We start from the raw sequence: 17,543 nt of genomic DNA, 5'->3' as shown, positions 1-17,543 counted from the left end.
GTGTAAAAATTTACCATTTTTGGTTGTATTAAATGTGGAAATTCTCCGAAAAAATGCCTATTTGTTAAAGAAAATAAATTATTCAATAGAGAAAGGTAGCTCAATAGCTTTTTTACTACTGCTGCTACAATAAGCCAACATTGGTTATTACAGTTGCAGTCGTCTATAATATTTATTATTTTGATTTGACAAAGCAAATGTTAAGACTAAACACTTGTTTAAAATAGTCATTTTGATCAGTGGAGCTCTTTCACTTTCCATGCTGACAGCTAATGGTTTATTTAAAACTCCCAAATCTGTCTCTTTTTAGAAAAAAGTGTAGTTGCCTTCTTCCTGCTGACCAGCAGTGCACAGCAGCAGGTGGAGGCAGTGGTTGGAATGGAAAAAAACCTTTGGTCACCCCAGAATTTCTCTAGAATCTAACGACAAAGATTTTGACACAGAAACATTTCAACAGGAGGATGCGGTCTGTTGGCGTCGTACCCGGCCGTTGATGGAGTCCATGTCCAGCTCTGCTTTCTTGGCCCATTTCTGCCAGAAGTCTGGATCCTCCAGAGAAATGTCTGTTCGGTTTCCTGTTGCAACGAAACTGGCCTGCAGGCAGATGAAAACATGTTTGTGTAATTATGACATACTCGGCTTCGCACACAGAGAGAACAGGCGCTGTGTGAGAGAAAGCAAAAATAAAACAAATTAAAGGAATTTCACCTTAGCAAACGTGGAGCCTTTCCCCTCCGACTCGATAGTGATGGTGTGGGTTCGTCTCTGGAGGATCTGGTCGATGTCTTCCTCGCAGAATTTCGAGCCTTCGTCTTCTTCGTCCATCAAAGCGCCATAAGCGCCTTTTCTCAGTAGGTCTTCAATCTCTTTCTTAGACAACTGCTGAACCTGGACAAGGAGTTTTAATTAGAGAGAGTAATCAAAAGATGGTCAAAAACATGTCAGATTCTGAAATTAGACATTTTGGCCAGGATGGTAAGGGTGTGAGAGGATCTGCTCCGACTCACCCCGCTGTTGGCGTTCTCTCGGCCACTCATGCTCTGGAGGACGGCCTTGTCGAGCCCGAGCTTCAGACTGGCCTTGTCAAACATCTCCCGCTCGTAGCTGTTCCTGGTGATCAGGCGGTAGATCTTCACCGACTTGGACTGGCCGATACGATGACATCTCGCCTGAGCCTGGTGGAGAATTTTGAGACTATTTTTTTCCCAGTTTACATGTTTATTTTCATGCTGTTTTCAGTGGGACATGTTCCTACCAATCAGAAGACTAAATAAATTGTCTGGTGAGTGAACAGATTGGCAAACAGTCGGGATGGATAATTGGGAAAAGTGGATGAACAGAAATGAATGGTTGCAGGAAAGGATTAATGGATGAACTAACTGACAGATGGACAGTTACCAAATAATTGGTTGGACAGCTAATTATCGGATGAATTTAAACAATAGACAGAAAATCTAGAAAAACAAATGTTTTCATGCTATGCTTTCCCATTTATACCCATTTGAATATAGAAAGTACCTAAATTGCTATTTTTCCACTGAAGATCCACTCCGCAAAGGAATTCTATTCTTAAAAGTATCAAAATCGCCAGATGCAATGAAAAGCGACCCAGTGGCAGCATGGGGTGTATACCTGAAGGTCATTCTGAGGGTTCCAGTCAGAGTCGAAGATGATGCATGTATCCGCTGCGGTTAAGTTGATGCCAAGCCCACCAGCTCTGGTACAGAGAAGGAAGACAAATCGGTCCGAATCTGGTCTGGAAAACCTGTCGATGGCCGCCTGTCGCAGGTTCCCCCGAACGCGGCCGTCTATCCGTTCATATGGATAGCTGTGAAAAAATGGAATGAAATAAGTTCAAACAATAACAGGATGTCTGACAGTAATCTGTCAGTTTTACTTCCATTCACTTTAACACAAAGTTGTACTTTTTTTAACCTACAGGAAATCAAATTTCCATGTTATAGAAGTTCTTTCAAGGAAAGGCTGGTAAAATTAGACAAATTCTTGATGTGAGGACATTTGTCCACAATCAGTTAATATTTAATAAAGCAGATCTTGACTATTGCTAAATCTCTACCCAACCCACAAGTTGTCCTGGCAGTTTCTTGCTTTACCAGGAAGACGAGATATATTTGTGGAGTGTCAGACAGAGCAGTAGCTTCTTAAAGAGACAGAGGTCAATTTCTAGGTGTCAAATTGCAAAGCCAAATTTCCTTTAAATCATGTTTGATACATGCAGCGGGGCCTGCCACGACAGCAAATTTTGCTGGACAATAAATTGTCCTAGAAATTATTGTGAGAAAAGATAATATTGTTTTGAGATCATTTTAAAGTAATATATATTGATAATGGCATAATAATGTAAGTTTGCCCTTTCAAAGATTGATCAACTGTAATTTTGAGAAGTGATTTAAATATCCAAAACAAAACATGACCAAAAACAATAAACAAAAAAGGAAATGAAAACCACACACAACCTAAACAATAAATAAAAGTAATTGTGATGTTTCTGTAAACAAAAACGCCCTTCAAAAAAAATAGACTGGAAATTATTGAGTTCATTTAAATTTATCATGCACTAGGCTAATATACAGCATTTTTTTATTTTAAACTTGATTATGCTATAAAATGGCGACATGTGCCTGAAAAATACATGATACTTCCACATTAAAACCTTTAGTAACACAAAGAAACCTTCATCAAACAAGCTAGAAACAAGTTTGTCTCCCTGCTCACCGTCTCTGGATGAGGTAGTCCTCCAGAATGTCCAGGCAGCGGACCATCTGACTGAAAATCAACACCCTGTGTCCTCCGGCTTTTAGTTTGGGCAGCAGCTTGTCGATGAGCACCAGCTTCCCAGCTGCCTGGATCATAGCTTGGAGGGCCATTTCAGGCACATCAATCCTGCCGCCGTGGGAATCCCTGAACTCCTCGATGATCTTCTCCTCCGCTCCTAGACGGCAAACAGGAAAAGACAATCATCATAAACGGCATTCTGGGCCAATTTACAGCACTATCCATCCATTATGGGGCAGAGCAAGCACCATTTATGAGGTAGGGGTGGTTGCAGCATTTCCTCAGCTCCATCATGGTGTTGAGGAGGTTGGGCACACTAGCTGATCCACTTCCTCCTGCGCCTCCTTTGGACAGGAAGGAGAAGTTTTTCTCCAGAATGGCCCGATAGTATTTCTTCTGGATGTTGGTCAACTCCACCTAACAACAACAAATCGATCAGCTTATTTCATTTCTCCACTTGAGAAGCTTTCCTATAAGAGAAAGCTCTTTGAGGGCAAGTCCTTTACCTCTATAATGGTTTCTTCTTTGGGGGCCAGGTTCTTCTCCACATCCTCCTTCAGTCTTCTAAGCATCATGGGCTTCAAAATACCTTGAAGTTTTTGGACCTGATATATCCAAAGAGCAATGTTATTTACCAGGTAACTTATGGGAGGCTTAGAGATATTTTCCTTCATGTTCACAGCGCTGGACTGGTTAGCTCCAGTTACCTGTTCTTCAGTCTTCAAGTCTCCAAATTCAGTCATGAAAGTCTGTTCAGACGGGAATCTCTCTGGTTCCAGGAAGTTGAGTAAGCTGAAGAGCTCCTCCACTGTGTTCTGAAGAGGAGTTCCTGTCAACAGGACTTTGTGCTCCTGGAGGACAAAGCAGAAAAAGGATATACAAATTTAGCATTTCTAAAATTAAAAAGCAGGAAGCGTCTGCAGGACTTGAAATCCTGGAAAGATGGGAAAGAGAGATTACATTAGCAAAGCCGAAACACTGGGCTAATTAAAAACGAGTCTTCCTCTTTCTAACTCTCAGTACGTCTAAAAAAAAGAAGACATCCACTCACCATATCCATCATTTTGAGCCCCTCCAGCAGCTTGCAGTTTCGGTTTTTGAGGCGGTGGGCTTCGTCGATCACCACGCAGCGCCACGGGATGCTGCGCAGCTCCGGACAGTCGGCAAGGATCATCTCGAACGTTGTGATGACAGCATGGAACCGATACACACCTTTTATTATCTTACCCTGGAGAAATGTGCAAAGGAGAACGAGGACAATAATGAAGGGTGCTGAGACGAATAAGTAACCCTCATTCAATATTGATTCCTGAAATATGGTCACACAGAATCATCAATCTACAAGTAAAAAGCCAAGCAACACTGTGAAGCAAGTATTTTGAACAAATCTGTCTACATATTTTATAAAATTTAAACAAAGATAAATTGGATTCTGTGCCTCAACCCAACTCAATAAATTTTACTCGAGTGCTATTTAAAACCCCTCCTACATTACATCTTTTAAAATGGGATGACCAGCACCTTGAATCGTTCACAAAACTATCACGTTACAATCACAAACTTCTGCTTATTGAGATTTTATGTGACAGATTGTGGCAGACTATTGCGTTAATAAATGTGCAAAATATCTGACATACATTTTACTTCAGTCCCTCTGTGTCAATATTTGCAGCTGAACGTAATTTGGATTATATGTCTACCAGTTTTACAAAGTGTAAAGATAGAAAATTTCACCACACATTCCCAATTTGATGGCCCAGTCAAAGTTGAGAAGCAACTTTGACCAGACCATTCCAGAGTTAATATTCTTTGATTTAAACTATTACCCAGTAGCTCTGGTTGCATGCTTAGCGTTGCTGTTTAACTGGAAGGCGAAATTCCACTCGTTTGAGGGGTATAAAAACTTTTACGAAGCATTGTATTGTGGAAAATGACTCAGGGCTTTAAAACTCACATCCAAAAACAATTGGATCTCTTAAATAAATACCAGAACATGGGAGTAGTTTCAAAAGTTAGGTTAGCCACTGAGGCCTGCAGAAAAGCAGTCGAAGGACTTTGAGGAAGGCTTTAATTAAAACTTTACTTCTACTACTCCATTTCAGACAAAGCACTGAGTTGTTAGACTGGAAATAATATGAAATCTCAGCTTATGTCTGGTATTTTCTATATTTTTTTCCTCCCATATTTGAACCAAAAATGAAAAAAAAATAAATAAATACTAAAAGTGTACAAGCCTTCACAATTCAATTGCAGTTTCCATATAGTTATCGTTCCACGGCATCTTTTTAAAACCAGCAAAGCAGCATCAGTTCTGCGTTGCCATTTTGGCCTCAACTTCCCTTCGTTTAGATTCTACAAAACGCTAATTTATGTTGAAGCCTGCACATGCATGTTTGCATAGAAATGTCTCTGGTGTCTCCCGTCTGCGGAGGATACAGCGGATGGGAGAAAAGAACACAAGGTGCCGTCTTCACGACCTGGAGGATTACCTCTGGCAGGATTAGAACGAGCAGCCAGCGAGCGCGCTGCTCCTACAGCTTATTTTCTTCGGGGACTCGCTGTGGCGGAGGTTATGCCGAGAGATGTTTGCAGCATTGTACAATGAGAGCTTACAGTATAACAGCTTACAGCTACAGGACTGTAAAGAGCTTAAGTGGCCAAGGAGCAGTGTTCATCCTCGGCCAGCTCAATATTTGAGCACTGAGGGGGTGTTCAGATGTGCTGACCGATCCATGCAAAAAGGTTTTGTTTATAATAGGCCTCCTGCACATCCCACTTCTCACATGGACACAGTTAACAGATAAAATATCAGGGCTAATAATAGCTGCTGACATCTCCTTAAAAGGGCAGATATGCTTTATAGACAGAGAACCTAAAAATCTTAGGATTTTTTAAATAGTATTTTTTTTTATATGTACTTCGAGCTTGGAAGTCAAGCAATGTCCAAATATAAATAGTTTAGAATGTCATTTAAGAAGATGATCACTGCATATCAATAGGAGAAATAATTACTGCTGATACCGCTATGATCAATGTTATTGTTACTATTTAAAGTTGTCAAATATTACTTGATTATGATATATTGATTTAGAAAGAACTTTAACATGTTGAAAATGAAGCTTTCTTATAATGGCATGCAATTATAAATGAACTGTACTAGTTAGATATGGATATAAAAATACTAAAGGAATGTTAAAACCAAGTTAATTTGAATAATAATTTATTGAATTATGATATAGATGTGAGAGGGGTGGGTTTAAAAATAAGTCCATACTTCTACCCACTCCTTTGAATGTGTAAATATACTTTACTACTGTTCGCATTTGTCTTGATTGCTTTTGTTTTAATTTATTTTCTTTGTGTGTAACTATTTATTCTTTTTATTACACTGCGTTCAATAAAGTTCAACTTCAAAACGGCACAAAAATTAAACATTTAGGGTTGCACCTCTCTAAAACAGACAGCCACTATCAAATATCAATAATATAAAAGACGTGTGGCTGCCAAAAAAACAACATGAAACATAACACAAACTGGAAGGACAGAACAACATTAATACCACAGCAAAGCCACATCTGGGCATGAAAACTACCTGCAAAACAAACTGAGTTTCCTTAAAATAACTTATTGACAGAAACATTACTGCAGTTAATTCTACTGCAGTTAAAACTAAAAAGTGAGACTTTCAGCTGTTTCTATTCAAAGCCCAAAATGCTTTATGCAACTGTACGACTAATATCTAGTATTACTGTTCATTTTATTTTATGTCTCACCTTTCGAAATGGAAATTATAACTACTAATCAAAAACAAGGCAGAAGGAAAATTAGGTCATTACAAAAGAGTGAAAAATAAATCCTGCAAGTTCATAAATTCTTCTCATTAGCAACTCTTTTAAACTGTGAACGTAATTTGACTGGGAGAGAATGAGTAGGAAAATTAGAGTCCTGACAAGGCCTTTTTTTTTTTTTTTACCTGTGCGTCTCTGTAGTACATCTCATAGGCCTGGATGGTTTTCCGGCTGGCCTGGCTGCCATGGTAGACCACCACATTGAGCTCCGTCCAGGTCCTGAACTCTCTCTCCCAATTAGGGATGGTGGAGAGAGGAGCGATGATCAGGAATGGCCCCTCAATGCTCTTTATGTATATCTCATAGAGGAATGTAATGGACTGGATGGTCTTCCCAAGCCCCATCTCGTCTGCCAGGATACAGTTACGTCTGCGGATGATGGTGATGTGGACAGGATGAAAAGTCAAAAACAGATGGATTTTAGATTCTTTGTATTTAGTGTCACTGAACTGTAAGAATTTCTCCTGCTTTCGACGTAGGTGCTCTGTGTACACTGAGGCCCTGATGTTAAATTCCATGAATTTTCAAGACCTGTCTTCATAAAATAAAAGATTTTCCCCTCATTCTGGTTTAGCCTCGCCAATTTTCCAGTGGAGTTTGTAAGTTTGCCTTCCACTGTAGTGATCTAATGCAAAAAACATGCGGGACACGTTGGAAAAATACTTGGTAATGCATCTCTGGAAAAGTCTGTCTTCCTCTGCAGCTTGACCATATTTCTTAAATATGTGTCAGATAGTCCAGAAAATCCAACTGCGGTATTCATTTTCAAACAGATGACAGACTCAAACGCACCATTTGTAATCTTTAATTCAATTCCTTCGAGCGCGCTTGCCTAAAAGACTCTCAACATACAATTGGAGAGTATATTTTACTCCTGGATGGCGCCAGTGGGGAAACTTAAACAGCAAGATCGAACAGAGACACTTAATGTTAACTTTAATGTCCACTTAAGTCGACTTAATGAAGTGCTATTTCATGCACAGGACAGAGCACCGGTTAGGAGATTCATCCTGGATAACACAATTAATAGTCACTTACGAGTTGTACCAGTTGAAAGTCAGCCAGTTGAGGCCTTCGAGCTGGTATTCCCTGAGTGCGTTGCCATTCCTGTATTCTCTTGAGCTCTCCAGCTTTTTCCAGTCGGCTGCAGAAGGCCGATCCTTGACACAAGTAGAAATGATACGAGGTCGTTAAAGCGCAGAGAGGCTCATTAATCCCCGGTGAATTATCAGGGCGAGGCTCCTGAAGTTGGGGCTGCAGGGTTTAAAGCTCACTTTTTCAGCTTTAATGAGCAACTTCTCCTGCTTTTGGACGTACGTTACAAATGATCCCCATCCAAGCCACTCAGCTGTTCCTGCGTGATGCTTTTATTAGCGTCTCGGTTTTAAATATGCAGGAAAGTGTTAGTTATGCATCTTCATTGCTTTCGGTAAGAAGATCCTTTCTGGAAAATCAAGACGAAGATAGCTTTATGTTCAAACAGCGAGGAGGTGAGTTGGGTCGATTTGCGCAATCTGTCTGTGATACGGCGACACATGATCCAGAGAGTCGACACGGAGAGAAAAACGAGCTGCAAGCTTGTCAAACAGTACACAACTACACAATCTGGAGCATTCATAGCATCACTGTAACAGGTTGATGCATGGGTGGATGGAGACCATTTTAAAACTAAAAATATAGACATTTACTTTTGATTTACAGCAAATTTGTACATTTCCTATATTTTTAATTAACCACCTCGGTTACATAGTCCTTTGGACTGGAGTATTTTTTATAATTACGCTGTACTTATGTTGAAATTTTGGCCTTACTGTACAATAATTTTATCGTGTTCTTATACGCATTTCATATTCTGTCTTTGAGTCTATTTGCAATAAGGATATCTATATTTTATTTATATACAGCATTTCTAAACAGGATAAATATGGAACCTGAAAAACAAAAAGCAGGAAAAGACAAAGGGTAAAGATGTTTGAATAGATGGAAGGATATACGGGTGGACTAAAACAAATGCACTAATGATGAGATGATTGGAGGTAGAAGGAAGTTGAGGAAAAAAGTGTGGTATGATAATTAAATGGACAGAAAAATAAAAGTTGGATGATCAAACAAATGGATGGATATTGATCATTTTGGGGAATTAACTCTGTAAATGCTTTCACCTTTTTTCCATAACTCTACATATCTTAAAAATTCCCCCAAATTCCCAATTGTTCCAGATGAAACTGTAAAAAAACTAATTTTTAAGTTCATTTGGGACTTTTCTTCATGGGTTACAGAAACCACTGTAGAGCAATAGTTTACATTCTGAAGTTCCTCAGAGGGAAATGAAAGTCTTCTGCAATAGCTGCTGTCTGACAATAACTAGAGGTTAAATAAATCCCCCTCCACTGTATGATGGAGCATTTCTAATATCTTCCTTAAGGGAAAACAAGACAGTCGTTGAAAAGACGGACACGGGAGCAGAAAGAGGGATAGAGGAAAAAACACCACAGTCAGCCAGCCAGCTCCCTCTGTTAAGCATTAAACATACTGTTAGTGGTTTGGCCTGGCCACAAGAGCAGGGCGTGTGTTCATCAGCGTGTGTGCTGAGAGCGTACGACCACAAGAACGTGGCCCTGTGGAAACCAGTTAAAGGAGCCGTAAATCTAGAGGAGGAGGCAGCCGGCCAACACACACAGAAACGCATCGGCACGCCCACCGGGAGGAGGCTGGGAGGCGGACGGCGCCCGGAGAGCTTCTACTCACCACTCGGTTAGTGTTGGGTTCGCGCGCTGCGATGCGTTCGTATTCATCTATCTTAGATTGGTCGATGTCCGCCTTTAGCTCCCAGGTGGCGTCTTCATAAGGCAAACTGCACCATTTCACCAAATATAAGGTGACAATCTAGATGGAGAAACAGGTTTGGTGAACTTTAAAAAATGAAAAATAAATAAATTTTGTGGTGAGAAAAAACAAGGAATGAGAAAACCAAGAAAAGGGAGCAAAGTACCTCTCCATTTTCATCTGTGCTCTCTGAAACATCCAGGACTCGGTCCACCTCCACATAGTCCGGGTTAAAAGGCTCATCGTCCATCTGCGAGACAGGAAGAGGAGATTTACGCTGTAATTAGGAATGAACCAAGTTATTTAATCTCCAAGAAGAAAATAAAACATCAAATATCAAAGAAGGCTGTTATGGTTAACAAATTAATCATGAGTAATCGATCATTTAAATAATCGTCAACTAATCTAGTAATCAATTAATTGTTAGCTGGGATATGCAGCAAACGATACCATTTTGCCATTTGCTGAAAGAACAACATACTCAGAGCAGCAAGTAAAAACTGTACAAACAATATGTACATTTTGTATTTAAGGTAAGTAATCTTTCTTTGTCTGTAAATATGTTCTACCCAGAATTTTATCTTCACCTGGTTCTATTTTTGTAAAATAAATAAATTAAAAAAAATAAAATCTCCCACTAAGCACCCTCTGCTATCTTTTCCTACAAGTGTACACTTGGGGAATGCTATGCTACTGCATTTCAGGTAACAACATGTTTATTTTCTTATTTTTTCAAAAAAGGAATTGAATTATTTGCTTAATTGCAACTTTTAATATATTTCTAATGTTGTATAAAAAGGACTTAAGTGGTTAAAAAATTTGCAGAATGTGTCCATTTTTCCCTGAGATATCATCAGAATAATCGATTACTAAAATAGTTGTTAGTTGCACCTCTAATTTTAAATATTGACTTAAAAAGCCTTTTGGGTGCAGATGGTTTCCAGCAGTAAGTGATGATGAGGTGGCAGATCTCTGCTCTTACCTCAGTGATGAAGTTGTTGAGTTGCTGCTTGGCTTTAAACCTCTTTATCTTCTGGTGGATTCTCTTGTCCTTCTCCAGCTCCTCCAGTTCCGACCAGCGACAGTGCAGGTATGAACTGAAACAAAACACACACTTCAGCTCCGTTCTTTCAGAGCAATGCTGCAAGTACACTAAGTGTTAGTAAGTATTTTTGGATCTAGTTTCTAGCGCAAATATGTTGGCACACTTGAAATAAGACAAAACTAACTTATAACTAAATTTTTAGCAAGATGTAGGAGCTTGTTTTAAGTTAATAATTCCTGATTATTATCTGCCAGTGGAACTAATACTTTTTCGGAAATATTACGGAATTATTGACTTAAAACAATCTCCTGCTTCTTTTCAAAAATACTTGGTAAGATTTTGTGCTTTTGCAGTGAAGAAATTCATTCAAGCAAACACCACAGGGAACTAGCTGGGGCAATCACAGGCAGCATCTTTAACATTCCCTTCTCTTCAGGTGAAGTTTGAAAGTGTTATGAAACAGAAATGATTCTGACCAAGACTGATAAGAATAAATTCAGGCAATTACAAACACGTATTATAGGACAAGATTGCACAAAATATTACACTAAAGTACAAACAATGGTTACTTATACTTTGTTGACAAGTATACTGATCAAATTTAATTGTTTGCAACAAAATTTTACTATTAATTTGATAAAAGGGAAACCATTTTTGCTGGTACTGAAACACCTGGTGTTGTTTCTGATGGGACGAGGCAGTAAGCTGCTGTGGTGTTAGCGCAGGAAGTGTAAAAGTGAAAGATAAAAAAAGATAAGTGCTGCAAAAGTCAACATATAAAAGCGTACGCAGACTTTGTTACAAAAGCATCACGCCTTTGAGTCACAGATGTGCTGTGCAACCAGTCGGGCTACAAGTTTTACAATGAGAGATGTTGGTTTAAACATTTTTTATGCAGCACAACCTGTTGATTATGTCCTGTTTCATTTGTCATTACTTTATGAAGATTCTGCAACATGTGCCGTTCAAAGACGGGGGTCATTTTCACATATACTGTGTAAGAATGGACAGATTCAAGGTACGTCAGTGTTTAAACAAAAACAAAAAAATTCTGTCAGACCATTCCTATGGGCTAAAGTTCTTTCAAAAGAATTGTGGTGCTGAAACAAACATCAAGAAATATGAGGGATTGTTTCCATTTCTAGTACTGCTTTTTATGTGTTGTAGCATTTACAGTATAAATATTTTTTATTTAGTTTGATTTCTGAACTATTTAACTTTGCTTCTCAGATTTGTAAAGAAATGTTTAAATCTACCGTCGATGTGCAATTATTTTTTTTTCCATCTCAGCCAAACGGTAACCTCGACACAAAAGGCCAGCATGACAGGAATATCATGCATTTAGCAATACGATGGCATGCAGAGACTGCGCTGCTACCACTTATGTTATTGATGCTAGAATAGATCTGAAACCAAAATAGGAGCGATTGGCGCATAAAAGAAAATTGAATACGGCTTTTCAGGCAGAATGTCCCGAGCTTTTCACACTAATAGACCAATGGACGCCCTGGTGTGTGTGTGTAGAGAGAACGGGTCTAAAAAAAGAGGAATCCTTGCTGTGAAAGACAAAAGAGGTAGAGAGCCGAGAAAAAAACTCGAGCTACAACGTACAAGCCCTTGAACTTGACGTAGAACTCCTCCACCTCCACTTCCTCGCCCGACTCCAGCTGAAAAGGAGGAAAAGAATAAGAAAGGTTAATAATCACAGCAAATATAGTAGCAGAACGGTGAAAGAGCAGAAGTGGTTTGTCATTGTTATACAACATGTGGCTAAAATGGTAAAGTGGGCTGGAAACCGTTTCACACCAACTATCAGTTAGGGAGGTTGGACTAAGTGAAAGGTTCAGTTTCTGTTGGCAGTCTTGCACATCTGGGACCTTTTGATAACAATTAGTCAAACTGAAGAATACATTTAGGTGTTTTACTGTAAAAAACAAATTCAAATTGAAATTTTTGAGTAAAAAAAACAAACACTTTATTCTCACACTTGTGAAAGAAGAAAACCTAGTAGGTCTTAAGTTGTTCTGACTCATTCACTTTAACGTAGCCGCAGCAGGCACACACACACACACAATCATTGTACTACCACTACTACTGTAATGCCATGAATCATCAATCACACACGCGCGCACACACTGCCTGAGGAAACACTAGCTTGGCGTCTGGCTTAGCTAGCGTTGTGGTTTTGGCTGTGTGCCAAGCCTGGGGTCAACTCTGAATGGAGCTGTGAGAAAGGGTGTGTGTATGTGTGTGGGTGTGGGTGGGTGGAGAGTCCCCCCACTGGGAGTTGGCTGGCAAAGCACAATTGGCTGGTGAGTGAGTGTGTGTGTGTGTTGGCTGAGCGACGACTTTTCCTTAGTTAAGGCGCATAAAACAAAGCAGGGCCGACACACACGCAGTCAATCAGAAACACACATATTGAATTACAAGAACCCTTGTATCTGCTTACAAAGTGAATATGGGCCGACTTAGCAGTGTGTGAGGGCATATGTCTGACTGTGCGCGTGTGTGTAATCTCCTTAGGCCAGCTGTGGAGCGACTACTCACATGACGTAAACCATGACTCAGGCCGGTCTGAGTCATGTCCGCGCACGCATCTGCGTGTCACCGTCTGTGAGATGAGCTATATGGTATAAAATATTCACTCCCCTTACACACATTTTAGTGACACACAGGTCTTAATTCATATAATTCAATGTGATGTCAGCACACCCTTTGCAGCTCTTCAGTTCGGTTCTGCTGCAGTCAACTCCCTTGTGTTCATGGATCCTGCTTTGTGCAAAGATATGCCATAATATCGTAACAGGAAGTGGCCAACTAACAACTGTTCCCCCAGAGTCGAGAACATGAAACTAAATACAGCTCTCCTGGCTGCAGCCAAACCCAGACTCATGCATGGCATTGCGAGTCAGAAAGGCATAATTTGTCCCTCCGGGGAACGCTCCTCCAAAGGCTCTAGAGTTCAGCGGCGGCGTGCTTTAGTTCACACCCGCGGTTCCGACTCTTTGCATTCCAATTGGTGATGTAAGGCTTGGATGCAGCTGCTTGGCCATGGAAATACTTTTACCTGTTGGCATTTTCCATCCAAAATGAGGTTTGTAGCAAAATTGCTGGCATATCTCTTAATGACCTGGGTGACCTCTATAATTCCAGGTCTTTGAAGAAGGCCAGGATCATTTTTGGCAGATCCATGCCAGCCTTTGGGAGAAGAGTGCTCCCTTTTGGAGACACACAAAGCCATATTAGTAGACCAAGAGACTGAAAAGAATATTTTATTCCAGCTGCTATTAGCCAAGTCCACTTATGTTTTTTGTAACTTTTTGTATGCGTTTTTTATGTCTTCACTGCTGTCTGCACAACAAATTGCCCCTTGGGGATAGAAAAGTTTACATGACCCATTCCATGAAGCTCTCTAATCACTGATCTTGAGCTAATCTGAAGGCCACAGACTTTGGAGGTCTGCAGATATGGACTCTGCTGAATGCTGGTGAGTTGCTGTTAACATACTTTAATATATTAACACCAATAGTTCACTTTGTAATGTTTAAAAACTAGAAGCGACCAAACTCAGAGTGACACATTCTGTCAGAGTGACACATTCTGTCACCTGTTTCTGTAGAAGCAGTTTGCATGCCTAGCTGCTTGGTATTAAGCCCCCGTGGCTACTACAATGGCTGAAATACCTGACTTAATTGTTTCAAAGGGGAAGGGAGTGAATACTTTTTGAAATGTATTGTACGTACTTGCTTCTTGGCGCTGCGCATACCCATGATCTTCTCCACAACAGGCCCTTCAGTCTCAGTCAGATCCTAAAGAAAGGGAACAATTACATTTTTGTTGTAGATTAGCAAAAGAAAACTCTAAAATATTTGCTTTGTGAATGGAAGTAGTTGTATGGAAAGCTAACTTCATGTGAACGCTGAGGTAAAAAGAAAACTTTAATCTTTGGTGAGTAAAAAGTTATAGTGAAGCAAGATGAACCAATTCCAGGCCTCACCTGTTGTTGTGAGGAGGATGAGGGAGATTTTGGTGTTGGTGAATCGTCTCCGCTGTCATCGTCCTCAGAGATCCTGAACTCCAGGTCCTCTGTGTACCTCTTCCTCTTCACCTGCCGACTCGAACGGCGCTTCTGGAAGGAAGAAACACATCAGCATTTAAATGATCAACGAGGACTGACATTGTCTTACATAAACATTCACACCCTTTGACCTTAATTACATTTTGTCACATCACATCCGCAAGATTTGATGGTTTTCATTAGGATTTCATGTGACTGACAAAGTTAAAGTGATGCATGATTAAAATTTAAAGGAAAAATACTGTTTAAGGTTTTCCACTAATAAAAATTGTGTATCCAACTGATACTTTTAGATAGACGAAGAAACCCAGCAGATATGTCAGGAGGAAAAGAAAGGCACTTTAATTAAGGGCTACGTTATAAAACAACCCATCAGGTTTTCAACACCTGCCTGGCCTCTGCTCATTTGCTCATCCAAATATGGGTAAAGTCTGGCACAACTGCTGAACTTCTGGCTGAACTGAGAGAATCAAAAAAGCTAAAAGAAAGTGCCAAGAAATTCTGTTTGCAGCAGCAAACAGATGCTTTGGTCAGATAGCAAGACTGAACTTTTTGGTCTATAAAGCAGTGAAACTGAACACAAGCCACCGCCACGCTTTAATCAAAAAACATTTTCAAAATCTTGCACTTAACAGTTGTTAACAACGGTGTGTCGGTTTCTTAAAATATTAATACAATGCATTTTGAGTTTTCAAGGTAGAAATTCAAATATTTTTTAAACACATGGCTCAGCATTTAGTTTAATTAATTCACTTTTCCCCCAAAAAACAGCTTTCATTTTCATAATGCCTATCCACTTAAGTCAGCAAAATGCTGATTATTTTAATGCCTAAAATCTTGCCATAAAAAGAAAAAAGGAAAACACCAATCTGAGACTTTAGGGAACATATTAGCAACACAGCTGCTAAAGTACCTTTTTTCTGTTGAAAACCAGGACTCTTCATGGGCAACAGTAAGATTTACTCATAAATCTCAGTGTGAGGAGGGGATGCAACAGCTTGCTTTTGTTCCTCTAATTAGCACTTCACATTTTAAGCAGGCATTTATAAAGGAGTGCATCATGGCGCACGCTACCGGGGTTTGATAGTAAAGAGGCTAAATAGTATTTCTGAAGCAAAATGTTTCCAAAATACATCACTGGCTAAAAAGTTGCTGACGGAGGATGGCAACAACCTGATTTGCGCGGTTGGCCCGTGGGTCTGTCAACAAGGCTGGTTTACAACACAAACGTTCACTGGCTCAGCGCCTTCTCTACAAGCTGTGACCATGAGTGATCAGAAGTGGTTTGATGGCCTTCTGCTTTTTTAGCTGGGCTTCCTGAAATAGCCTTGGTGTGGTTATTAGAGTTGTGAATTTGTATTTTCTCCTCACTTCCTAAATTGTCAAATCTCAACATTTTTCAGGATATTTTTCAGGATTTGTAAACTTTTCCTACAGTAAAATTCAAGCAATTTTCAAGCAATTTCAAGGTAAGTTTTAAAACATTTCCAGCACTACACTTTGGAGATGTAAACAAAACAAATGAATAAAAAAAAAAACTGTTATGTGATTTATTACTGCTATTAATAATGTCTTGTAATAGTATTCTACATGCTTAAACACAATATTGCCAGCAAATACTTATATTTGCTGGCATTTAGAAAATAGAAATATGTTTGCTAATTCTAAAAATAAACAAGAAAAGTTTAGTCTGATTTAACTTCTGACAGTGAGAAAAAAGTATGTTTTTATTAGGCGTATAAAAATATCGTAAATAACATTTTCCAAAATTAGGCTTTGAACCAAATGTTAGATTTCACTTTAATTCAAAACTGTGCAATATGAATATCAAGCACTTTCAAGGACTTTACACAGAAATAACACACTTTCCAAATGTTGAAAACACCAGCGCCTGTACGCACCCCGTCTCTTGCCTACCTGCACACCATCATCATCCTCCTCTTCAGGAGGAGAGGGCAGTGGAGACTTCACCTCCACATCGTCACCGACTGACAGCTCTCTCTTCCTCTTGGCGTCCTTCTTAGCAGCGCTGGCCCCGCCCTCTGATTCCACCTTTTTACTGCTGTGGGAATAAACGATTGAAAACATGTAAGCAGCAGGATTTGAAAAAGGGTAAAAATACATCAAAACTCATTCTTTGTAAGACTACCTCAGTAAAAGACAACCAAACCTTCATGTATGTGTGTGTGTGTGTATTTTTGTGTGTATCTGTCTGTCCCAGGGCAATCGCCATGTTTGATTTACCCATTTAGAAATCATTAGTGTGCCTCAGGCTCTGGCACACAGGGGGTTAATATGATGAAAGACTGCATGGAGGCATGGGAGCAAGATGGAGAGATACAGGCACAGAGAGGAAGCAAGAGGGGGGTCCAGAGAGACAGACAGGCAGACAGAGAGAGAGGCCCCTGAGAGAGGAGGTGGGCGGAGCCAAGCTCTCCCCAGGCCTCCACTAATCTCTGGCATGGAGAGGAAGAGGAGCTGGCTCCATCTGCGAGTGTGTGTGCAGTAACACCACAGAGGTGAGAGGACACTCAGCATCCCTCCGCTGTCTCTCGTACAGCATGTCTCCGTGTTCTTATGCGCCGCTCGCAGGAAGCCAACTTGCTCACAGTCTGTCCTTTATTGCTTTAATCCCGAGTTTGATCGGCCACGTTTAAGGGCAAATTTGCAATTCATCACTCGTGTGTATTCCTGCCGTTTTTAGAACAATGCCAGCCTTATTAGGTAGACGTGCATTTCTGCAATGCTGACTTCCTATTACACGGTACAGTACGGTCCAACTCCACATGACTTCTGCCTCATTTTTCACTGCAGATAGGATCATCTTGACATGTGGAGGAAAAGCTTTTTATCACTGCAGCACGTGTGAAGCTATGGTGACAAAAACAACTTCACTGCCCAAGTTTCCATACAACTCTATTAGCCGATACATGTCTTCTAACGCTTCGTT

General features: G+C 40.1%; 1 protein-coding gene across 1 annotated transcript in view; it reads right to left on the bottom strand.

The window, feature by feature from the left end:
• chd7 (chromodomain helicase DNA binding protein 7) overlaps positions 1-17,543 on the bottom strand; it is an 88,359-nt gene that overhangs the window by 23,099 nt on the left and 47,717 nt on the right. Inside the window, exons 5-22 of the mRNA XM_032565126.1 lie at positions 16,511-16,655; positions 14,513-14,644; positions 14,259-14,324; positions 12,127-12,182; positions 10,453-10,567; positions 9,637-9,720; positions 9,393-9,530; positions 7,683-7,804; positions 6,770-7,013; positions 3,848-4,024; positions 3,504-3,647; positions 3,303-3,401; positions 3,045-3,213; positions 2,737-2,953; positions 1,633-1,828; positions 1,008-1,175; positions 709-888; positions 484-594 (exon numbers count right to left, since the gene is read on the bottom strand). Of these exons, the coding sequence (XP_032421017.1) occupies positions 484-594; positions 709-888; positions 1,008-1,175; positions 1,633-1,828; positions 2,737-2,953; positions 3,045-3,213; positions 3,303-3,401; positions 3,504-3,647; positions 3,848-4,024; positions 6,770-7,013; positions 7,683-7,804; positions 9,393-9,530; positions 9,637-9,720; positions 10,453-10,567; positions 12,127-12,182; positions 14,259-14,324; positions 14,513-14,644; positions 16,511-16,655 (2,563 nt within the window). The remainder of the gene's footprint in view (positions 1-483; positions 595-708; positions 889-1,007; positions 1,176-1,632; positions 1,829-2,736; positions 2,954-3,044; positions 3,214-3,302; positions 3,402-3,503; positions 3,648-3,847; positions 4,025-6,769; positions 7,014-7,682; positions 7,805-9,392; positions 9,531-9,636; positions 9,721-10,452; positions 10,568-12,126; positions 12,183-14,258; positions 14,325-14,512; positions 14,645-16,510; positions 16,656-17,543) is intronic.

This window comes from Xiphophorus hellerii, chromosome 6, assembly GCF_003331165.1.
Source record: "Xiphophorus hellerii strain 12219 chromosome 6, Xiphophorus_hellerii-4.1, whole genome shotgun sequence".
Taxonomy (NCBI): domain Eukaryota; kingdom Metazoa; phylum Chordata; class Actinopteri; order Cyprinodontiformes; family Poeciliidae; genus Xiphophorus; species Xiphophorus hellerii.
This window is presented reverse-complemented; position numbering and strand designations above follow the sequence as displayed.